This window comes from Eleutherodactylus coqui, chromosome 11, assembly GCF_035609145.1.
Source record: "Eleutherodactylus coqui strain aEleCoq1 chromosome 11, aEleCoq1.hap1, whole genome shotgun sequence".
NCBI classification, from domain to species: domain Eukaryota; kingdom Metazoa; phylum Chordata; class Amphibia; order Anura; family Eleutherodactylidae; genus Eleutherodactylus; species Eleutherodactylus coqui.
Window position 1 is genome coordinate 72,407,936 of NC_089847.1, and position 25,556 is coordinate 72,433,491.

The window sequence follows — 25,556 nt, forward strand, 5'->3', positions numbered from 1 at the left end:
TAGAGTTACTTTTATTAATTTGGCTGGAGGCAATGGAAAGAAAGCAATTTCACTATTGTTTTTTGCAATTTATTTTATGGTGTTCACCATGTGGCTAGAATATTGTTACTTTTATTCTACCGGTCATTACAATTATGACAACACCAACTTTATAAAGGTTTTATTTTGTTTTACCACTTTTGCAAAATATTAACCACTTTTTGCAAAAATAATTTTTCTGTGGGCACCACATCCCAGGACCAGAGTTTATTAGTTTTTCAGTCAACAAAGCTGTATAAGGGCTTGTTTTTTTGTGGGCCAACTTGTAATTTTTATTGGTACCATTTTGAGGTATATACTACTTTTTATTTATTTTTTATTGGGAAAGCAAAATGATCAGAAGACGGCTATTTTTTGTTGTTGTTACAGACTTTACCGTGCTGGATGAATAATGTAGTATTTTATAGAATGGGTTGTTATAAATGTGATGATAACAATTATATGTAGTTTTTTTTTTGTTCTTTTTATTTTCTCAATATTTAAAGTGTAAGGGAAAAAAAGTTTTTTATTTTTTTTCCTGTAAAACTGTTTTGGATGCCATGGCCAACAATGACTGCAATATTTGTTGGGTGAAATTGAGATTAGTTGAGTAAGTCCTCATGGGGGTGTGATAAGATAAACAGAAATTCATGTGCCCCTTCACTGGGACAAGGAGATGTACAGAAGAATGACAGATCTTCTCTGCGTTGGCTGGTCGCCCCACACCCACTCTTTCTGCACTGTACACACTGACTGAAACTGACAGTATCCCCTACTAAATAGCTGTATCTCTGGTTCTATAAGGCCCAGCTCTATGTTTCTTTGTCATTTTAAAGCCAATAGTCTTAGTGTTAAAGGGACACGAAAAGTATGTTGGTAGCCCTAATAGCCCCAGAGCTACCGCCTTTTTTTTTTAAAAAAAAAGGCCTTTGTTTGTCTGAAACTGTAATGTCCGTTTTCTTCAGAATGAACAGAACTCATATTAAACTGCTGGGGGAGTGAATTCTTATTTACCTAGGTCACTGTAATAGCAGTGCTACCTATACAAGTGATGGCATATCGCTAGGGAAAACTTAGCAGGGTAGACAGCGCTAAATTAGCTATGTGATCAATTTTTTTTCAGGACCAGTGGAAACCCCCAAAGTAATCTTAGTGATATGCCATTACTTTTTAAGTGTGTACCCATTTAAATGTTTTATTGCTTGGAAGCACAAAAAACTAAAATAACTTGGCTAGCGTAAAATTTTTATATGCATGTGTCCTTGGAGGTGTAGCTGTAGTTAACAAGCTAGGGAACTATTTAACTATTCACTAAATTTTCTGTTTAAAGTTGAAGACGCTTCGAGGGTCGATCCTAGAGGAAGCCTTTCCTTCATCCATAAGACCCAATTCTTCTAGGGCAATTTCACCTAAAAAGCTTCTTGAACACATTGTACCAGAAGTTAACCTGCAGTGTCTACGTCTAGCCTCTAACTCTCCTAAAGTACCAGAAACTCTCCTGAAGTTGGATGAGCAGGGGGTAAGTTTGTATTACCCTTTTCATTGTAATACTTACATGCAGTAAATAGTGTCTCTTACACCTGATTGTAACGACTTTATCTGTAAGGACGTTCATTTTAGAATTATTTTATACACACATTATCATCACCCGTTAAATAAAAACATGGGATATTTTCTTTTCTGCTGGCAAGGAAATAAAGGATAGTTTGATTATGCTGCACTTTTTGCTGCTCCATGTATACAGTGCCAAAATAGTCTACAGAATTATGCAGCCTGATCTTTATTCAAGCACATCTGTTCTTAACACAGTGAAGCTTTCAAGAAGCTAATTAACCTGCCAGAGAGGAAGCCAGATCATCCAGCGGAAATTCACATAGACAGAAGGGGAAATACAGAATACACAGAACTTATATTTTAGTAAGAATCAAGCCAAGTGCTTTATATTTACAAGACGGCTAGCAGTGCCAATAAACCTCATGTATACTATTCTATTAACCATCTGAGTTCTGCGAATAATATAGCAGTAATAGAAAGCGGTAGGATCCTTCTGTACCTCTATATACCTCACCCTGTAATAAGTCAGTGGGGTCCATCAACTGACCTAACGACCATTAAAAATACTGATCTGTCACAGTGCTGTGGTTTCCACTATGAACGGATGTCACAACAAGATGCAAGCAGACCTTAACATACGTATGTAAGTGTTTTTGAAGCTTTTCAGAACTAGAGCTCTTTGAAATAATTTTGGTGACCATAGTGCAGACATTTTTCTTCAATTAAGACATTACATTGTTGGCGATCTATTGTCTATGCGGTTTGTTACTCACACTCAGGTCTCTTTTGTGGGGAAAATAAATCAGAGATCTAGGATGTCTAGTATTACTGTGTTTCCCCTAAAATAAGACACTGTCTTGTATTAATTTTTGCCCCCAAAAATGGCACAGTGTCTTATTTTTGGCTAGGATGGGCTTGTACTCACCTGATTCACGGCGTCTCGATGCCTCGCGATGGTCTCCGGTGGCGCTGTGGCAAGCTGCAGTGTCCTCCGCGCTGACATCGATGAACCAATGACAGCCATTCAGTGATGTCATTCACTGAATGCCTGTGAATGATCGAGCGCCGGCTGTGATTGGCTGGCGCTCGAACCAATCACAGCGCTCGCTTTGCTGGAGCCAGGGTATTCAAAGCCCTGTCACCAGAGAGAAGCCGAGATGTCAGCACGGAGGACACTTCTGTTTGCCACAGTGCCGCCAGAGACCATCGCGAGGCATCAGGACGTCGCAGACCAGGTGAGTATTGATTTTTTTAATGCAGGTTAGCTAGGGCGTATTTTCAGGACGGCTTATATTTTAAGCCTCCCCTGAAAACCGGGGTAGGCCTTCTTATCAGGGTTGGTCTTATTATCGGGAAAACACGGTATTGCTCACACATAGTAGGGTATCTTGCATCTCATAGGTAATCATGTCTGTGCATATCAGTGACGAATTCAGGGGTTTCCATTGAATTTAACCCTTTCCAATCCAATTTGTATCCTGGTTTTCCTAGGGGGGATTACTCTTTTTTTCTACCGTTATACAACGGCACTATATGCTGGCTAAAGCCAATCCTGCATGAGGTGACACGTTGGATAGGCTCAGACAGCAGAGAGGCTGGCAATATACAGCAAGAGAACCCCGACAGGCGTCTTCCAACATGGGAACTATACATCCTTAAATGATAATGTCTTCAGAGTTTAGACAGTGGATTGGAAAGGGTTAAAGACTATAAAGATCATTAGGCCAAAAGTCACTGCATATCTATGGCCATTTTTCTTGCATATGTTTCCATTGAAAAACACTAGTGGTCTTGAAATTAATGTTGAGCAAAGTTTTGGTTGGTCCTATTTAGATTGAACCCAACCGAAACTTAACCAATACACCTAGGACTGCCATACAGTACCTATTCCTCTTCTTGAAAATGTATGCACTATATAAATAAAGGTGATTCTTATTATGAAGAAGAAACCAACACAAATACAGGGAGCACATACAGACCTTGTACTTGGTCAGATTTGAATATAAGGGCTCAGTCACACGGGCGACGATCCGCACGTATTTCTGCACGGAAAAATGCCCGCACTGTGTGCGGACGAAAATCCGCATAACCAGCTCCATTGCCACCCATATGTTTTGTTTTTTTTTCAAGTACGGACGTCTGCGGTGCAAGCGTTTTTCTGCGCGGAAATACATGCGTATTGCCGCTAATCTACACGTATCGTCACCCGTGTGACTGAGCCCTAACACCACAGCTTTGCAAAGCAACAGTGCTAACCACTGAGCCACCTTCATTCTTCTGTAGGAGGAGGAGGAGGAAGAAGAAGAAGAATTAGATTTTTGCACTTTTGCACAGTAGAAACCCTTTTTTGGAAATTATTTATATTTTTGCATCGCTGCATTAAAAGTCCCATAACTTTTTTATTTTTCCATGTATGGAGCTACTTGAGGGCTATAGATTTTGTTGTTGGTACCATTTTGGTGTACATATGGATTTTTTAAAGTTTTATTGCATTTTTTGTGAAGCAAAATGAACAAAAAAAGCATTTTGGCACTATTTTATACATTTACTTTATAGCATTCCCTGTGCAGGATGAAAAGTGTGTTTAATTTATTGTACAGGTTGTTACGGATGTGGCTTTTTAATTTTTTATTTTTTTTCTTAGAGGGGGAAGTAAGCAAAATTATTATTTTTTGGCCCATTTTTCTTTACCTTTTCATTTTTGCAATGCATTATTGCTAATAATAATGATCATAAGCAATAGTACACCCAGACAGTATTCTCTAGCATCCAGTTGCCATGGCAACCCATTGGCCCTCTGTAATTGCATCACGGCAGCCCGATAATGTCAAAGAGACATTGAGAATCTGAGTGGTTATTGTTCAGTGTAAATGCCCTGACTGAATAATGAGCGAGACGGTTTTCACTTCTCATTCGTTGTTCAGTTTCTGTATGCAGAAGACCAAACGACATATCGTTCCATGTAAAAAGACAGTCGCTTACTTATGAACTGGATAACTCCCTGACCACTCTGCCACCATTCATTAGCAATGCTTGTTCATGTATTAAAGATAATCTGATGTGAAATTAACCTTAGTACTGTGTTTCCCCCAAAATGAGACACTGTCTTGTATTAATTTTTGCCTCAAAAGAGCCACAGTGTCTTATTTTCGGGGGGTGCGTAATAATACTTACCTAGCAGCTGGCGTTCAGGTCCCTTGCAATGACCTGCGGTGCTGCTGCAGGTTGCCAAGCTCCTTCACGCTGACAGAACAGTTCTTCCTGGAAGTGAAGCTTGAATACCCCGCCTCTAGCAAACTAATGCTCTGATTGGTTAATCGAGAGCCACATCAGCCAATGAGAATCGGTGCTTGATTAACCAATCACAGCGATTCGTTGAATGATATCATTGTTTTGGTTTTTTTTTTACATGTACCCTAATTAAGGCTTATTTTTTTGGGAGGGCTTATATTTCAAGCCCCTCCCTTCCCCCTCCCCCCAGGGTAAATCGGAGTAGGGCTTATTATTGGGGTAGGGCATATTATCGGGTAAACACGGTAGTTATCAGTCTGCAGCAATATTTGCTAATTGCTAGTTGCTCAACCAATTTGTAATTTGTAGAAGGTGGGAAACAAAGCCGGGAGTTACCTGCTGATGAACTGAATTTTCATTTAATTATTTCCTCAAGTAGGGTAGATACTAGAGATGAGCGAGCACCAAAATGCTCGGGTGCTCGTTACTCGGGACGAAATTATCGCGATGCTCAAGGGTTCGTTTCGAGTAACGAACCCCATTGAAGTCAATGGGCGACCCGAGCATTTTTGTATATCGCCGATGCTCACTAAGGTTTTCATTTGTGAAAATCTGGGCAATTCAAGAAAGTGATGGGAACGACACAGCAACGGATAGGGCAGGCGAGGGGCTACATGTTGGGCTGCATCTCAAGTTCCCAGGTCCCACTATTAAGCCACAATAGCGTCAAGAGTGGGCCCCCCCCCCTCCCAACAACTTTTACTTCTGAAAAGCTCTCATTAGCAATGCATACCTTAGCTAAGCACCACACTACCTCCAACAAAGCACAATCACTGCCTGCATGACACTCCGCTGCCACTTCTCCTGGGTTACATGCTGCCCAACCCCCCCCCCCCCCCCCCCCGCGCGCGCGCGCACAACGCAGTGTCCACAGCGCACACCAAAGTGTCCCTGCGCAGCCTTCAGCTGCACTCATGCCACACCACCCTCATGTCTATTTATAAGTGCGTCTGCCATGAGGAGGAACCGCAGACACACACTGCAGAGGGTTGGCATGGCTAGGCAGCGACCCTCTTTAAAAGGGGCGGGGCGATAGCCCACAATGCTGTACAAAAGCAATGAGAAATCCAATCCTGTGCCACCTCCATCAGGAGCTGCACACGTGGGCATAGCAATGGGGAACCTATGTGCCACACACTATTCATTCTGTCAAGGTGTCTGCATGCCCCAGTCAGACCGCGTTTTTTTATAAATAGTCACAGGCAGGTACAACTCCGCAATGGGAATTCCGTGTGCACCCACAGCATGGGTGGCTCCCTGGAACCCACCGGCTGTACATAAATGTAACCCATTGCAGTGCCCATCACAGCTGAGGTAACGTCCGATTAAATGCAGGTGGGCTTCGGCCCACACTGCATGCCCCAGTCAGACTGGGGTTCTTTAGAAGTAGACACATGCAGTTACAACTCCCTGTGGACCCACAGCATGGGTGGCTCCCTGGAACCCACTGGCGGTACATAAATATATCCCATTGCAGTGCCCAACACAGCTGATGTAACGTCAGCTTTAATGCAGGTGGGCAAAAAATTAATTGGATTACACTGTAGGCGAGGTCCCCAAAAAATTGGTGTACCAACAGTACTAATGTACCTCAGAAAAATTGCCCATGCCCAACCAAGAGGGCAGGTGAAACCCATTAATCGCTTTGGTTAATGTGGCTTAATTTGTAACTAGGCCTGGAGGCAGCCCAGTTAAAATAAAAATTGGTTCAGGTGAAAGTTTCAACGCTTTAATTGTTTACAAAAATTATATGACTGAGCCTTGTGGGCCTAAGAAAAATTGCCCGTTCGGCGTGATTACGCCAGGTTTCAGGAGGAAGAGCAGGAGGAGGAGGATGAATATTATACACAGATTGATGAAGCTAAAAGGTCCCCGTTTTTGATGGTGATAGAGAACAATGCTTCCATCCGCGGGTGCAGCCTACGTATTGTTTAGGTATCGCTGCTGTCCGCTGGTGGAGAAGAGAAGTCTGGGGAAATCCAGGCTTTGTTCATCTTGATGAGTGTAAGCCTGTCGGCACTGTCGGTTGACAGGCGGGTACGCTTATCCGTGATGATTCCCCCAGCCGCACTAAACACCCTCTCTGACAAGACGCTAGCCGCAGGACAAGCAAGCACCTCCAGGGCATACAGCGCGAGTTCAGGCCACGTGTCCAGCTTCGACACCCAGTAGTTGTAGGGGGCAGAGGCGTCACGGAGGACGGTCGTGCGATCGGCTACGTACTCCCTCACCATCCTTTTACAGTGCTCCTGTCGACTCAGCCTTGACTGGGGAGCGGTGACACAGTCTTGCTGGGGAGCCAGAAAGCTGTCAAAGGCCTGAGAGTGTTCCCCTGCCTGTGCTGTACATGCTGCCTGATCTCTGAGCCTCCCCTGCTACCTGGCCCTCGGAACTGCGCCTACGGCCACTAGCGCTGTCGGATGGGAATTTTACCATCAGTTTGTCCGCCAGGGTCCTGTGGTATAGCATCACTCTCGAACCCCTTTCCTCTTCGGGTATGAGAGTGGAAAGGTTCTCCTTATACCGTGGGTCGAGCAGTGTGTACACCCAGTAATCCGTAGTGGCCAGAATACGTGTAACGCGAGGGTCACGAGAAAGGCATCCTAACATGAAGTCAGCCATGTGTGCCAGGGTACCTGTACGCAACACATGGCTGTCCTCACTAGGAAGATCACTTTCAGGATCCTCCTCCTCCTCCTCCTCCTCAGGCCATACACGCTGAAAGGATGACAGGCAAACAGCATGGGTACCCTCAGCAGTGGGCCAAGCTGTCTCTTCCCCCTCCTCCTCATGCCCCTCCACCTCCTCCTCCTCCTCCTCAACGCGTTGAGATATAGACAGGAGGGTGCTCTGACTATCCAGCGACATACTGTCTTCCCCCGCCTGTGTTTCCGAGCGCAAAGCGTCTGCCTTTATGCTTTGCAGGGAACTTCTCAAGATGCATAGCAGAGGAATGGTGACGCTAATGATTGCAGCATCGCCGCTCACCATCTGGGTAGACTCCTCAAAGTTTCCAAGGACCTGGTAGATGTCTGCCAACCAGGCCCACTCTTCTGTAAAGAATTGAGGAGGCTGACTCCCACTGCGCCGCCCATGTTTGAGTTGGTATTCCACTATGAGGGTTAAAAATTCTAAGTGCAACACCAATCCGGCCCACCCCACTTGCCCCGTTGCCGGCCGTAAGAAGAGACACCACACACAGGAGTCTGGTCTAGCTCCTCACACGGGAGAAAAAAACTGCGCACTTTATTACAGATTACATGAGATCTTATACCCTCTGCCCTCTCACCACTAGGGGGTGATGGGCTTATAACCATATATGGGCAGTCCGGATTTGCGGACTGAGACAGTGAAAATCATATAACAGTCATATACATTTGAACATCTTGATATCTTGTTCCAGCGCTTCTGGGAAATCGGCCAAGTACATGCGTCCTTGCGTCTGGTTCGGTATCTTCTCTGAACTTCTAGAACATCTTCTTGCAAAGCCTTGGCATATCTAATTTAAGGCGACATTTAAGTTTTTTCTCATTTGGAATTGAATAAAACTTGCATATAGGTATAAAAGCATAAAAAACACATATGGCAATATATATATATACCCTCACAAACCCCCCTAAAAAACTTAATATGGAGATCAAGCATCAGACTTTGCACTCTTCCTCGGTCGTCTCTCCCTTGCGTCAGGGTTTCTCCACTGCTCGTAAGTCCCTACTCATAAAAGGGAGGGGATCCCTACCTCACCTCAGAAGGAGGCCATGGATTCCCTGGGCTTATTTCCGGGCCTCCATACCCTCTATCTGTACAAGTTAACACCCCACAGGGTGTGCCCTCGCCGGAACCTAAGGTCTTCTGCACTTTCCCTAGGCAAATGGGAAGTCCACTGACAGTCCATCTTATGAGACTGAGGCAGACACAGTACTAGTCCATCTCTCCATTCTTCTGGTAACGTACGTGGTTGGCATTATCGGAACTGGCTCTTCATCTTTTTCAAACAAGGGAAACGTTGGTGTCACATTATCCAGTCCCTTACTCATATTCTTTTTGATCAAAGGGATAATACACATACAAGAAATTACATACCCCACCTCTTTCTGCTAAAATCATATCCAGGGCCACTTTAGGGCCATGGATGCAGTGGGCCCTAATTGGTCCGCTAAACCTTGCAAAGCATCTCTGGTGTAGTTTACAAACCTCTGCTGATTGTAAAAGATATAATTCATCCAATCTACATTATTATTAACAGTGACAAAAGCAAATAAGGACTCAAAACCTACTTTAACCTGATCTCTAGAATTAAATTCATCTGGCACCCCCCTTGGCACTCCTATTGATACATGTGGGTCAAAGTTACCATCTTGAACGTTAACTTCTCTCTTAGCACGATGCGGTGTTGGATTCTCACCCTCAGTGTAGTCTACATATTGCACATTCGATTGTATTAATTTGTTCTGAAACAGGGGGCTAGTGTACAGTAGTCAAAGGTGTGTGTTAGAGGAATTGTACCACATTATAGCATGTAAAGGATATGCAGGATCATTAGTTCTTTCAGTGCGAAGTGTGGATCCAAGTGGGCTTTCCTTCGAGCTTGACTGCAGTTGGGGTGGTGAACAACATCTGGTAAGGACCTTTAAACCGGGTTTCTCGCTCAAACTTTTTCACATAGACCCTGTCACCTGGTTTTAGATTGTGACACTCATCTGTAGGACCTGAGAGAAAAGCAGAGACTACAGAATACCTTACTAACAATTCCTTGGAGGAGCCTATGACAAAATTAACAAGAAAATCATTCACCAAACTCTGATACTGTGGCATGTATCCTCCTAAGGAAAAAAACTAATGAAAGACACTCAATTCAAGATTTACCCGTTTCCTCTATTGCCTTTTGTATCTACTTTCCCCCTACTCCGCGGATGGTAGGGTGTGTGAAAAGCCTGGAAAATACCCAAAACAGACATGATGTGTTGCATTATTTCACCTGTGAAGTGTGTACCTTTGTTTGACTCAATCACTTCCGGTACCCCATATCTGCAGATTACCTCATTCATGAGCTTCTGTACGGTTACCTGCTTATTTACTTTGGTAACAGAGTAGGTCTCCAACCTGAAAAACATTAACATCAACAACAAGCACATATTCATGCTTCCCAACAAGTAGGAGCTGAGTGTAGCCAATTTGCAATCCCTGAAATGGGTAGAGTGGTCTAGGCAAGTGTGATGTGGCAAATTTTACTTCTGCCCTGTTGCTTTACGGCAAAGATCATGCAAAACTGGACAAATGATGCAGCAGCTACAGAAAACCAAGGAGCCACTCGTCCTTGTTCAAGCATCGACATCATTACTGCTTTAAGAGGTGCGTCTTTTCGTGCGTCAGCTGGGCCATTATGAGGCACAGGGACTATGGTAAACAAGTTCTGTTGACTGTTCACCATACGCCGTCCCTTTTTAGTCCATTTGTCTTTTTCTTAACTGTAAAGTCTTTAGCATATCAAAGGCCAAGTTCAAATCAAAGTTCAAGTTTTTATCAAAGGTCAAGTTGTTATCAAAGTCCAAGTGTAGTCAAAGTCCAAAATTATCAAATTCTTCTTTTCTTCTTTCTTCCACGGCTTGAGGGCCGCTGCTTTTGCTGTGTGGTCTGTGATGGCGTTGCCTCTTGTTTCTCCGGTGTAGGAATTGGTGTGAGCTTTCCACTTTGTCAGGTAGAAGTAGGGTCTCCATGAGACTGCACCGCTGCATCATTCTTAATTGGCTGTCCTGCTGAGGTAAAAAACTGTCTGGCCTTCCATGTTGGGCCGTAATCATGAGCTATGCCAAATGCATACCGGGAGTCAGTGTAAATGTTTGCCGTCTTACCTTCCTCCACTCTACACGCCTCTGTGAGTGCTTTTAGTTCCGCTTCTTGTACTGCGACATGCGGAGACATTCTGCTTTTTGGGACATCTTGTTGTGTAACCACCGTATATCCAGTGTGGAGTCGTCAATCACCTTGGGTACCATCTATAAAAAACAACTCAAAATATGCATTATTAACAAGGGCTTTGAGTAACTTTTTTTTTTTAAAACTTAAATTTTCTTGTTGCATCACTGCTAGACAATCAGGCTGATATTCTATTTCAAAAAGATCAGAACCTTGTTGCAAAAAATTTAAAAATGTAAAAATGACTTGCAAAAAATTTAAAAATGGCTGATTTGCAATACCTAAAATGGCTGACTTGCAATACCTAGATCACCTACGCCTATTCCTCCCCCCCTTTGAAACAGGGTACGCAATTGGAACAAGAGCACCCGGTTTCAAGGTAGTACAACATTGTAAAAAGATTTGATGGATGCAGATAAGGCCTGTAAGATGTTAACACCAATAACAGAAACATGAGTTACAACGGGGAAGAATAATCTACAAAACATCTATTAATATTTGAAATGTGATATCCCTTTAAGTGAATTCATTATTAGTCTGTTCCTGCCTGCAATTTCTTATCAAATCTCAGACAGGAGAAAAAAAAAAAAAAAACAAACAAAAAAAACTAGCTGCTCAAAATTCTCCCCCCTCCCTTGTGCAGGAGGGATGAAACATTATTACGTACTATTACATCATCTAGCTCCACCCCTTCAATATTGGCACATTGCGTCCGTCTTCTCAACTTAATTTCAGCTTAACCGTCTACACGTCCACATCTCAACCAAGCAAAGTCCCATGCATGGGGTAGGACTTTTACCCCCAGTCAATTTCCACATCACACATTCCACCACAGCTTGAACACGGGTCACTAACTCACATCCATCCATGCTCCCAAGCCTGCTCCGTCGCCCCCCTTGAAGGTGTACCAGTACACACAGATGCACGGACAAAAAAAAAGTTTGACAAACATACATACATCAGCTGAAAAACACCGAGGTGAGTGCTATAATTTTTATAAAATACATAATTCTATTGAGATGAGATTGTGAATGAGCGCTATTTTTGACAAATTATGTGAAAAAAAGTTTGCTGATACATTCTATATTTCTTATCTACTGAAGCTATTATATGCTGTATTAAACGCTGAAGTATTTAGTTTCTGTGACCCTGAATTTGGAGTGAGTTCTGAAAGCCCCCACCCTTTTTTAAAACAAACCTCTTATCTCTCCGCGACTATGAAACACATACTGAATAATTTTGAGCTCAAACTATTGAAAAAACATTTTGAAATCATAATTAACACATATGCTGGGACCTTGCAACATTCATTTTCAACCCCTGTATAAGTAAGAATATACATTAGAAATTACTATATTTCCCTGCCTACTAAGACAGTATAACTAATTAAATTCATTTCAATTCATTGCAAGCAAGCCAAGATATTAACCAAGGATGTTATTACATTTTCTCTCTCGCTGTTATCTTCCTGACGTTGGAAGGCTACACAGAGTCGCAGCTATATGTCAACAACCTCTTCTCCCCTAAGAGCAAGCTGTTAACTATTTGCACATACAGTATATATATATACACATATATATCCACCTAGTATGGATTATACATATTATCTATTATCTATCTTGTATTATACACATTTTCTTCCTTTCTTTGCCAACAAATCACGTGCATTGTACTTCTCTCCCCTACCTAACTGCCAATATAACCTTCAATAGACACTCTCCTGACGCCCTCTTGATCACTTACTGTACTTTTCAACATTTCACTTACGGACACTTTCTTAAACAAATAATGTGTATATACGTAACTTACTCTGACTGTCTCTCTCTCTGCTTCTAGCAAACCTTGGTCTTCCAAGGCACCTCTCGGTCCTAAAGACCTCCTCCCAGACACCATTTTGTAATTTGCCATGCGGGTCGGTGTCACACATTTTCATTAGCTTTCTTACATTTTACAGATTCATCCACACGGCGGCAGCCCTTGAGGGGCTCTATCTTCTTTAATAAGATCTTACGCATATTAGAACATCAACAATAATAAAAATAATAACACGCTCCATAGAGTGAATCCTTCTGACCCGAATTGTCAGCCCCTTATATATGGCAATACAACCGAAGGCATCTTCTTCTTATGGAACCAGTCCCAAAGAGTACATCCCTCTCCTCAGCTAAACCATTAACTACTAAACTAAACTAACCGAGGGTTCCTTCGTCAATGGGACCTGTCTTACAGAGTGCTTCCCTCTCCTCTAAACCATTAACAACTAAACTAACCGAGGGTTCCTCCTTCTGTGAGACCAAATGAAAAGTAAGAGAGAAAAAAAATTCTGCAGATACAACAAACAATCAAACAATCTCCACTATCGCTAAAACACTACGGACTTCAACAACAAATAGACTACAGACTAGTTTCTGGGTGAGCCATTGGTGCGCATATCACGGTCAGTGGTCCATGACGGCAAACCCGGAGCCCACACGAGTTACCGTGTAGAACTCTTAACCCAACCCGTCCGGTCACAAACCACAGATAGTCAGTCCTGCTGCAAGACTTCGCAGTGTAAAACACAACATAAATATATGTTTGTCTTACCTGGAGTTCTAAGTGAGTTGATCAGGCTCGGTTTGCAGTAGGACGGTTTCTCAGTAGCGTGGATCCGGGTGAATTGCGCTGTAAGCTCCGATTTTACCGCCCCAGTTGGTTGCGCCATTTATGAGGGTTAAAAATTCTAAGTGCAACACCAATCCGGTCCACCCCACTTGCCCCGTTGCCGGCCGTAAGAAGAGACACCACACACAGGAGTCTGGTCTAGCTCCTCACACGGGAGAAAAAAACTGCGCACTTTATTACAGATTAGATGAGATCTTATACCCTCTGCCCTCTCACCACTAGGGGGTGATGGGCTTATAACCATATATGGGCAGTCCGGATTTGCGGACTGAGACAGTGAAAATCATATAACAGTCATATACATTTGAACATCTTGATATCTTGTTCCAGCGCTTCTGGGAAATCGGCCAAGTACATGCGTCCTTGCGTCTGGTTCGGTATCTTCTCTGAACTTCTAGAACATCTTCTTGCAAAGCCTTGGCATATCTGATTTAAGGCGACATTTAAGTTTTTTCTCATTTGGAATTGAATAAAACTTGCATATAGGTATAAAAGCATAAAAAACACATATGGCAATATATATATATACCTTCACACCACTATAGCTCTACGCTGCTCATAGAGCCTGGCCAACATGTGGAGCGTAGAGTTCCACCGTGTGGGCACGTCGCACAGCAGTCGGTGCACTGGCAGATGAAACCGATGTTGCAGGGTGCGCAGGGTGGCAGCGTCCGTGTGGGACTTGCGGAAATGTGCGCAGAGCCGGCGCACCTTTCCGAGCAGGTCTGACAAGCGTGGGTAGCTTTTCAGAAAGCGCTGAACCACCAAATTAAAGACGTGGGCCAGGCATGGCACGTGCGTGAGGCTGCCGAGCTGCAGAGCCGCCACCAGGTTACGGCCGTTGTCACACACGACCATGCCCGGTTGGAGGCTCAGCGGCGCAAGCCAGCGGTCGGTCTGCTCTCTCAGACCCTGCAGCAGTTCGTGGGCCGTGTGCCTCTTCTCTCCTAAGCTGAGTAGTTTCAGCACGGCCTGCTGACGCTTGCCCACCGCTGTGCTGCCACGCCGTGCGACACCGACTGCTGACGACGTGCTGCTGCTGACACATCTTGATTGCGAGACAGAGGTTGCGTAGGAGGAGGAGGAGGAGGATGGTTTAGTGGAGGAAGCATACACCGCCGCAGACACCACCACCGAGCTGGGGCCCGCAATTCTGGGGGTGGGTAGAACGTGAGCGGTCCCAGGCTCTGACTCTGTCCCAGCCTCCACTAAATTCACCCAATGTGCCGTCAGGGAGATATAGTGGCCCTGCCCGCCTGTGCTTGTCCACGTGTCCGTTGTTAAGTGGACCTTGGCAGTAACCGCGTTGGTGAGGGCGCGTACAATGTTGCGGGAGACGTGGTCGTGCAGGGCTGGGACGGCACATCGGGAAAAGTAGTGGCGACTGGGAACTGAGTAGCGCGGGGCCACTGCCGCCATCATACCTTTGAAAGTCTCCGTTTCCACAAGCCTATACGGCAGCATCTCCAGGCTGATAAATTTGGCTATGTGCACGTTTAACGCTTGAGCGTGCGGGTGCGTGGCGGCGTACTTGCACTTGCGCTCCAACACTTGCGCTAGCGACGGCTGGACGGTGCGCTGACAGACATTGATGGATGGGGCCGTGCACAGCGGAGGTGAGGGTGTGGGTGCAGGCCAGGAGACGGTAGTGCCTGTGTCCTGAGAGGGGGGTTGGATCTCAGTGGCAGGTTGGGGCACAGGGGGAGAGGCAGCGGTGCAAACCGGAGGCGGTGAACGGCCTTTGTCCCACCTTGTGGGGTGCTTGGCCATCATATGTCTGCGCATGCTGGTGGTGGTGAGGCTGGTGGGGGTGGCTGCCTGGCTGATCTTGGCGCGACACAGGTTGCACACCACTGTTCGTCGGTCGTCTGCACTCTCAGTGAAAAACTGCCAGACCTTTGAGCACCTCGGCCTCTGCAGGGTGGCATGGCGCGAGGGGGCGCTTTGGGAAACAGTTGGTGGATTATTCGGTCTGGCCCTGCCTCTACCCCTGGCCACCACACTGCCTCTTCCAACCTGCCCTGCTGCTGCACTTGCCTCCCCCTCTGAAGACCTGTCCTCAGTAGGCGTAGCAAACCAGGTGGGGTCAGTCACCTCATCGTCCTGCTGCTCTTCCTCCGAATCCTCTGTGCGCTCCTCCCTCGGACTTACTCCAATTACTACTACCTGAGTGATAGACAACTGTGTCTCATCCTCATCGTCCTCCTCACCCACTGAAAGCTCTTGAGACAGTTGCCGGAAGTCCCCAGCCTCATCCCCCGGACCCCGGGAACTTTCCAAAAGTTGGGCATCGGTCACGACAAACTCCTCTGGTGGGAGAGGAACCATTGCTGGCCATTCTGGGTAGGGGCCCGGGAACAGTTCCTGGGAGTCTGCCTGCTCCTCAGAATGTGTCATTGTAATGGAGTGAGGAGGCTGGGAGGAAGGAGGAGCAGCAGCCAGAGGATTCAGAGTTGCAGCAGTGGACGGCGCAGAACTCTGGGTGGTCGATAGATTGCTGGATGCACTTTCTGCCATCCACGACAGGACCTGCTCACACTGCTCATTTTCTAATAAAGCTCTACCGCGTGGACCCATTAATTGTGAGATGAATGTGGGGACGCCAGAAACGTGCCTCTCTCCTAATCCCGCAGCAGTCGGCTGTGATACACCTGGATCAGGAGCCCACACCCTGACTTGGGCCTCCGCGTCCCTGGCCGCATCCACGTCCTCTAGGCCTACCCCTACCCCTCAGCATAGTGTATTACCAGTAGTGCAGAAACAGAATGCTGTAATTAAATGTGCCGCTTATTGGCCTGTGGTTGGAGGCTGACTTCGCTTACGGAACGCACAGCAGAGGCAGGAAAGAATTTTGCGCAAGCCTGCTGTAACACTTAGCTGGCTGCGTATGAATTAGGAGAACTACCCCCAGCAGAGACCCAGTACACTTGTGGACAGGAATACAGCGGTGATGTAAGAGGCAACACAGAGCAGGAAAGAATTTTGCGCAAGCCTGCTGTAACACTTAGCTGGCTGCGTATGAATTAGGACAACTTCCCCCAGCAGAGACCCAGTACACTTGTGGACAGGAATACAGTGGTGATGTAAGAGGCAACACAGAGGCAGGAAAGAATTTTGCGCAAGCCTGCTGTAACACTTAGATGGCTGCATATGAATTAGGACAACTACCCCCAGAAGAGACCCAGTACACTTGTGGACAGGAATACAGCGGTGATGTAAGAGGCAACACAGAGGCAGGAAAGAATTTTGCGCAAGCCTGCTGTAACACTTAGCTGGCTGAGTATGAATTAGGACAACTACCCCCAGCAGAGACCCAGTACACTTGTGGACAGGAAAACAGCGGTGATACAAGAGGCAACACAGAGGCAGGAAAGAATTTTGTGCAAGCCTGCTGTAACACTTAGCTGGCTGCGTATGAATTAGGACAACTACCCCCAGCAGAGACCCAGTACACTTGTGGACAGGAATACAGCGGTGATGTAAGAGGCAACACAGAGGCAGGAAAAAAATTTGCGCAAGCCTGCTGTAACACTTAGCTGGCTGCGTAGGAATTAGGACAACTACCCCCAGCAGAGACCCAGTACACTTGTGGACAGGAATACAGTGGGGATGTAAGAGGCAACACAGAGGCAGGAAAGAATTTTGCGCAAGCCTGCTGTAACACTTAGCTGGCTGCGTATGAATTAGGACAACTTCCCCCAGCAGAGACCCAGTACACTTGTGGACAGGAATACAGCGGTGATGTAAGAGGCAACACAGAGGCAGGAAAGAATTTTGCGCAAGCCTGCTGTAACACTTAGCTGGCTGCGTATGAATTAGGACAACTACCCCCAGCAGAGACCCAGTACACTTGTGGACAGCAATACAGCGGTGATGTAAGAGGCAACACAGAGGCAGGAAAGAATTTTGCGCAAGCCTGCTGTAACACTTAGCTGGCTGAGTATGAATTAGGACAACTTCCCCCAGCAGAGACCCAGTACACTTGTGGACAGGAAAACAGTGGTGATATAAGAGGCAACACAGAGGCAGGAAAGAATTTTGCGCAAGCCTGCTGTAACACTTAGCTGGCTGCGTATGAATTAGGAGAACTACCCCCAGCAGAGACCCAGTACACTTGTGGACAGGAATACAGCGGTGATGTAAGAGGCAACACAGAGGCAGGAAAGAATTTTGTGCAAGCCTGCTGTAACACTTAGCTGGCTGCGTATGAATTAGGACAACTACCCCCAGCAGAGACCCAGTACACTTGTGGACAGGAATACAGCGGTGATGTAAGAGGCAACACAGAGGCAGGAAAGAATTTTGCGCAAGCCTGCTGTAACACTTAGCTGGCTGCGTATGAATTAGGACAACTACCCCCAGCAGAGACCCAGTACACTTGTGGACAGGAATACAGCGGTGATATAAGAGGCAACACAGAGGCAGGAAAGAATTTTGCGCAAGCCTGCTGTATTACTTAGCTGGCTGCGTATGAATTAGGACAACTACCCCCAGTAGAGACCCAGTACACTGAGGACGGTCACAGGCAGCCCAAATAGATTTTTTTTCCCAAATGTTTTTGGAAAGGCCCACTGCCCATATACACTAAATATGTCTTCTGTCCCTGTCTCACCACTACTAGCCCTGGACAATGTAAAATTACTGCAGGACGCAATGCTCTGCACGGCCGATATACAAAAAAAAAAAAAAAGTGCAACACTGCAAAAAGCAGCCTCCACACTACTGCACATGGTTAGATGTGGCCCTAAGAAGGACCGCTGGGGTTCTTGAAGCCTAAAATAACTCCTAACGCTCTCCCTATAGCAGCTCCGGCACCAGCAGCACTGTCCCTGATCTCTGTCAGAATGCATCTGTGGCGAGCCGCGGGAGGGGCCGATTTATATACTCGGGTGACACCTGATCTCGCCAGCCACTCACTGCAGGGGGGTGGTATAGGGCTTGAACGTCGCAGGGGGAAGTTGTAATGCCTTCCCTGTCTTTCTATTGGCCAGAAAAGCACGCTAACGTCTCAGAGATGAAAGTGAAAGTAACTCGAACATCGCGTGGTACTCGTCTCGAGTAACGAGCATCTCGAACACGCTAATACTCGAACGAGTATCAAGCTCGGACGAGTACGTTCGCTCATCTTTTCAGTCCGAAAATCAGACAAAAAATAGTACTCGTGGGCTTTTTTTACAAATAGTCAGGGGGAAAAAAACACAGCATTCCCTATTCTTGTTCGATTTTTAGACGAGAATAGCATATCATTGGACAGCACACAGAGTGCTATCTGATGTGAGTTGCGCCTGAGAATCTCGGGTGCAACTTTTAATTTGTCCATGTGCATGTACCCTTACAGTGATTTTTTTTTTACAGTCTGAAATTCCCTAATAGAGAAATTCTGAAAATAAAGCACATACCGGAACACAAGTGCACTATAATGGGGAAGTTCACAAGACCAGAGACTGACTTTGCTAAATAAAGTTATAGTAACATACTTCTAGTCTTGGCTTTCGTCTTTAAATGGAAGAAAGATATTTTTGCTAATTAGAAACATAGACTGAAACATATTCTTGTTATCTAATCAGTTTTTACCCTCTGATTAGATTTTTTATTCTATTTCCTGTAAATAGAGCAGCAATTTTGTTGAGCTGCTATGATGGTCTGTTAATAGCAGTTCAGAGATTTGCATTACAGCAGCCACATAGGCCATCTGAGACTGTAGTCTACTGATGACTCAATGAAGTCTGTGGAAGGGAACTATAAAGACCCATTTAGACACAACGATTATGGCTCAAAATTCGCTCAAAGGCAATCTTTTGAGCGATAATCGTTGTGTGCATTTACACCACAAGTTGATCGCTCAAAATCCGCTCAAACAGCAGTGAGCATTTACCTTGCATAAGCTCTTAAGTAGCTAACTAGCTACTTAAGAGCTCATTAGTGTGTAAATGAAGGCTCCCGCTGTATACAGAAGACAGCTGGAGCGCTGTCTTCTGTATACAGCTGCTGTGTTCTCGGAGTGCTCAGCAGGTATCCCGCTGAGCGCTCTGAGCGGGGTGTGCAGAACATAGCTGGAGTGCTGTCTTCTGTATACTCCTGCTGTGTTCACAAAGCGCTCAGCTGGTATACAGGTGAGCGCTCCGAGCGGGATATACAGAAGACAGCTGGAGTGCTGTCTTCTGCATACTCCTGCTGTGTTCACGGAGCACTCAGCTGGTATACAGCTGAGTGCTCTGAGCGGGGTATGCAGAACACAGCTGGAGCGCTGTCTTCTGCATACTCCTACTGTGTTCTCTGAGCGGGTTACCAGCTGAAACAATAGTATCAGTGGTATCCCTCTGAGAACTCAGCACACGGTCCTGATAAGACTCATTGTTGTCTTTCACCTAGCTGAAAGACAACAATGAGCGAATCATTAACGAAAACTGCACGATGGCTGCGCGTTTAGGCACAACGATTATCGCTCAAAAGACTGCTTTTGATCAAATTTTGAGCGATAATCGTTGTATCTAAATGGCACTTAAAGGGGTTGTCCCGCGCCGAAATGGGTTTTTTTTTTTTTTAACAGCCCCCCCCCCCGTTCGGCGCGAGACAAACCCGATGCAGGGACCTAAAAAAAAATCCGCACAGCGCTTACCTGAATCCCCGCGCTCCGGTGACTTCTTACTTACCGGTTGAAGATGGCCGCCGGGATCTTCTCCCTCGGTGGACCGCAGCTCTTCTGTGCGGTCCATTGCCGATTCCAGCCTCCTGATTGGCTGGAATCGGCATGTGACGGGGCGGAGCTACACGGAGCCTCTCTCCGGCACGAGTGGCCCCATTGAGAAAAGAAGAAGACCCGGACTGCGCAAGCGCGTCTAATCCGGCGATTAGACGCTGAAAATTAGACGGCTCCATGGAAACGAGGACGCTAGCAACGGAACAGGTAAGTGAAAAATTTCTGATAACTTCTGTATGACTCATAATTAATGCACAATGTACATTACAAAGTGCATTAATATGGCCATACAGAAGTGTATAGACCCACTTTGTTTCGCGGGACAACCCCTTTAACCTGTTCATTCACCTATTGTCAGTGGTGGATCCTATGTTATCATTCTCCAGCGTTATAATGAAGTGTCACCTTTCATTGTAATTTTGCCTATAAATGAGATGACTACTGAGAAGTGATCTCTACAGAACACAGAATGTCGCTCTATTATGAGGCTAGGTGGACAAAGTGAAAACCTAAAGATTTCAGGATTATTTTTACAAATAGATACTAATATGAAAAATTACACAAAAATCACCAACAATTTAATAAAACATTTAACATAAAAAACAGATTTATACAGCAGATCATTTTCTGACAATACATTTCTTCTCTACTCTCAATAGTGAGTTTTGTTATGGTCATCTGATAATCAGAACCATTGGCGCTGAATGGAAGGAATTTTACTACGTTAGAATTTTTATATTCATTTAATATATTCTCTGGTATAAAACATTTATGCCAAGATTTGTATCTCCATAATTTTCAGGAATTCTCTAAGGCTCAATTCAGGCCAAGTTTTACCATACAGATGGTGGTATACAGATGGAACACAAAACAAATGTATCTAGACATATGCTGTGCAATGTTCATGTACAACTACAGGGAAATATGTCAAAAAGCGCATATACTGTATCTAACAGGTTTTCATTCAGACAGTTTTTTATCGTGTAGTATGTGGGATAAAAAAAACTTTGCAAGACACCACAAAAAATATATATTAAGTCAATGGTAGATGTATCCAACTATAAGACTGTACATTCGCACAGTAAACGTTTGGACCCATAAGAAGAAAAGAAAAGCTAAAACCATGTTCAAATTCACTTCAGAAAAGAAAAATGGATCCGTTAAGTGGTTGCCAACTGAGAGCTCTTTTCTCGCGACCAAGATTATTGCATGAGTTGTGTGTGATGCGCTCAAAACTCACGCAAATATGAAATACATTCTTTTGAATTGATTTATTCACATGAGCGATTTTTCCTCGCAGCATTGAGAGAGAAAAAATTGAGGCATGTTGTAGATTTGGTTGTTCCCTCAGAATGCCTCGCCCACAGTTTTCAATGGAACCATGAAAGACATTGCATGGCACTCGCATGTAATGTCATGTGCATGTAAGTGTGACATGGGGTTTCCTATTAAAGTCAAACATACGTTTGAAGATCGCAATTTCACAGAAGTGATGCAATTTTTAATCAAAAACGCTTTGTATTGCCGTGAAAATTGCACATTGGCAAGCGTGATATAGTGTTTCTTGGCCCAATATCAGGCTTACCCGTGTGAGTGTAGCCTAAATGCAACTATACACAGTTGCATGCATTATTTTTAAAGGTCTGCCTGTAGCTTTAAAGGGAATGTATTACCTATGTTTAAAAAAAACAAAAAAAAAAAAAACAGATAATGAGACATATTCGATTTTTCTAATGTTTTATTTTATTATAATTTTTTTTATTCTGTTGTCTGTAAATGGCTGTGGGGCAGCCATCTTTCCTAAGCTGCATATATTTAGAGATATTTAGAGCCTTATGGGCCATTCAGGCATGACCAAATCAAGCATATATGGCGGGAATATACAGAAGAATTATATGCAAATGATTGTGGAAACCATCAACCACAAACAGAAGAACTTACAAAATTAGAACCTGATATCCTGGGGGATGACGTGAGTGAGGACTGAATCAGCTAACAAATTGGAAAGCCCCTGGAATTGATTGGATACCTGCTGAGCTGCTTAAGCCCTTACCAGTTCAGGCACTAACAGCACTCTATCACAAGATTTGGGCAAAAGATTGGGCAAGGTCAGTTTTCGTGCTGTTTCCCAAAAAAAGGTGACCCAAGAAAATGCTCAAACTACTGCACAAGATTATGCAAAAATGCATAACAGTTGTAGTGGAACGGGAACTCCCTGATGCAAAAGTCAGTTTTCACAAAGGAAGAGGAACAAGAGATAACATTGCAAATCTCTGATGGTTCAGGTAAAAAGGCCCAGGAATACTAGAAGGAGGTGTACATATCCTTTATCGATTACAGCGAAGCTTTCAATTGCTATGAATATGACAAGTTGTGGCCATACCTAAGATGAATGGGGCAACTCATATAGTCGTTATATGCAAACCAAGAGGCTATGCACAGGACCTCTAACGGTAACATAGAATAGTTGAGAATCGCGAAAGGCGTACGCCTAGGCTTCATCTTATGCCCTGCATTGTTCAACCTGTATACAGACACAATCTTGAGGTAATGCAATTTAGACGAATCTTACATCAGAGCCAAGATCGGGGGAAAAAACATCAACAATCTCAGTTATGAGGATGATACAACATTGCTGGCAGAAAGCCAGGAAGATCTTGAACAACCGATACGAGAAGTTAAAGAAGAAAGTGAAAAAGGAGGCCTAAACTTGAATATCAAGAAAAATAAGATCATGACAACACCTGGTAATGGTACATTAAAAATCAAAATCAACAATGAAGAAATCAAAGCAGTTCAAGACTTCATCTTTCTTGGATCAATAATTGACAGCAATGTCGAATCAGGGCTCAAAATAAAACAACGAATCACGCTAGGTTGCAGCGCAATGTTAAGTATGTATAAGATCTGGAAAAACATAAGCATTGGATCAAAATGCCTGATAGTCAACGCAATCATCTTTCTATTCACAACTTACGGCTGCGAAAGGTGGACACTGAACAAAATGGACCGGAGGAAGATTGATGGCTTCAAACTTTAGTGCTGGAAGAAACTCCTACGAATTCTTCAGACGACCAAGAACACAAACAAAACAGTCCTAGATCACATCACCAAAATTACAAAACCGAGACTCTCATACTTCGACCACATAATGGGAGCCAATTCATTAGAAACATCAATAATGCATGGAGTGATCGTCGGCAAAAGAAGACCTGGCCGCCAAAGAACGCGCTTTCTTGAAACAATCAAAGCCAACACCAACATGCAAATAATTGAACTTAAAGAAGCAGTACAAAACGAATTGCATGGAGCGAGCTGATCCATAAAGTGTCCGAGAGTGGGTCCCAACTAAACAGATGAAGATAGATAGATACATGGACCCTTCACACAATAGACATGAGGGAACCCATTGACTTCTATAGGTGACTGTTCTAGACTTGTTCTGTGGCATGTACAGAGGTCATTGTGTAGAGAGGGGAGTAGATAAACTGTGATTGCCATCTAGTGTTAATGGTGAATCCTGTGTTATAAAAAGTGTTACTTTTTAATTGTATGTGTGATGACTGCTGAAAGGTTTTCTCTATAGAACAGGAAATATCTAAGCCTATTAATAGGTCTAATGATCAGTGTGGAAACTGCAGAATTTTTAGATTTCATTTTTAAATATAGATCATGACATCTCAAATAAAAAAAAATCACCCCAAATTCTTGGTTTGATATAAAAACTTGATTTATACAGTAGGTCATTTTCTGATGACACATTCCCTTCAAGCAACCATATATCCCAGTATAGATGTAAGATATAATATAGAATGAAGGCGTTTTATATTTTCTTTCTGGTAGGACTTCTGTAATTATGTGCTGTGAAACTTATATGCCCAAGATGATTTTCTTATATCGAGTCGTGAATAAAATATTCCTGCATCTGTATGTGGCATCCTCAATATCCATTTCTATTCATCATTTTTACCATTACTTGAATCTCACTGCATACATTATTTGATCTGGTCTATGTAGTAAGTGAGTGTACTGCATTCTTGCCCAGCAAATGAAAAAATACTCATCCAAGTCTCAGTAAGGGTTTAGGATCCCTTCATATGTGACAAATACACTGTGTTATAAGGGTATAGTTTCTCGTGTAAAAATCAATGTTCTTACCTATATTCAAGGTGCTGAATCCAAAACGGTAACCAAGAGTATCTGTTAGGCAAGATAGTGAAGTTTTAGACATAAGAAAGTAGGATATTCAATATTGTACCAATTTGTTACAGTGTATTGACCATTTAATCCATGGGTCTCATTTACCAAAACTATCTAATAGTACTTCCCGAGAGATTCCGTGATTTATCAGATAAGCATGGTGAATGTTTTCACCAGGACATACGTGCAATTGAAAAACGGTATGAATGAAATTGGATGCCTGTGCTGCTGGCTAATTACAGCTGGAATATTCCAAGCGAGAACACTGGTGGACAGAAAAAAACAAGTGACTTCTGCAAACATTGCATCTAACTTCCCATATTTTCATGCCACTTATGCAAGTTCTTTATTATACATCGCCATCTGGTGATCTTAAGTCCTGCATATAACTGTACTACTGTGTTTCTGCAAGAATAAGAAACTGTTTTATATTAATTTTTGCCTCAAAAGAGATACAGTGTCTTATTTTTGGGGTGGGTCTTATAATACCTAGCAGCCAGCGTTCACCTAGCATCCGGCGTTCCCGTCCCTTGCGCTGGTCTCTGTCGCTGCTGCAGGCTTCCGTGTCCTCCTGCACGCCAGAAGAGCATTTCTTCCTGGTAGCGGGGCTTGAATACCCCACCTCCAGCAAGCTAATGCTCTGATTGGTTAATCGAGCGCCACGTCAGCCATTGAGAGCCAGCGCTCTATTAACCAATCACAGCCATTCATTAAATTACATCATTGAATGGCTATGATTGTTTAATCAAGTGCCAGCTTTCATTGGTTGACGCGGCGCTCAATTATCCAATCAGAGCATTAGCTTGCTGGAAGCGAGGGATTCAAGCCCCACTTCCAGGAAGAACTTCTCTGTCGGCGTGAAGGAGGATAAGGCAGCCTGCAGCAGCGCCACAGGCCAACACGAGGGACCCCGAACGCAGTAGGCTAGGTGAGTATTTTTTTTTTTACATGTAGCCTAGCTAGAGCTTATTTCCGGGGAGGGCTTATATTTCAAGCACCCCACCAATCCACTGAATATCAGGGTAGGTCTTATTGGTGGTAGGGCTTATTATCGGGGAAACATGGTAGTAATTATTAGGAAATTATAGTACCAGTGTTTCAGTTGGCGCACACAGCTGTGCTACATGCATGCTACACACAGCACTGCTACATACATTGTTCATCCCACAGAACAGGGATCAAAAGCAGCATAGCACTGGAGATCAAGGACCTG

General features: G+C 44.3%; 1 protein-coding gene across 3 annotated transcripts in view; it reads left to right on the forward strand.

Annotated features, from left to right (window-relative positions):
* The window catches only part of SIPA1 (signal-induced proliferation-associated 1), a 104,489-nt gene that overhangs the window by 39,715 nt on the left and 39,218 nt on the right, over positions 1-25,556 (forward strand). For all 3 annotated transcript variants that reach the window (XM_066582583.1, XM_066582584.1, XM_066582585.1), the window contains exon 4: positions 1,349-1,537. In XM_066582583.1, the coding sequence (XP_066438680.1) occupies positions 1,349-1,537 (189 nt within the window). The remainder of the gene's footprint in view (positions 1-1,348; positions 1,538-25,556) is intronic.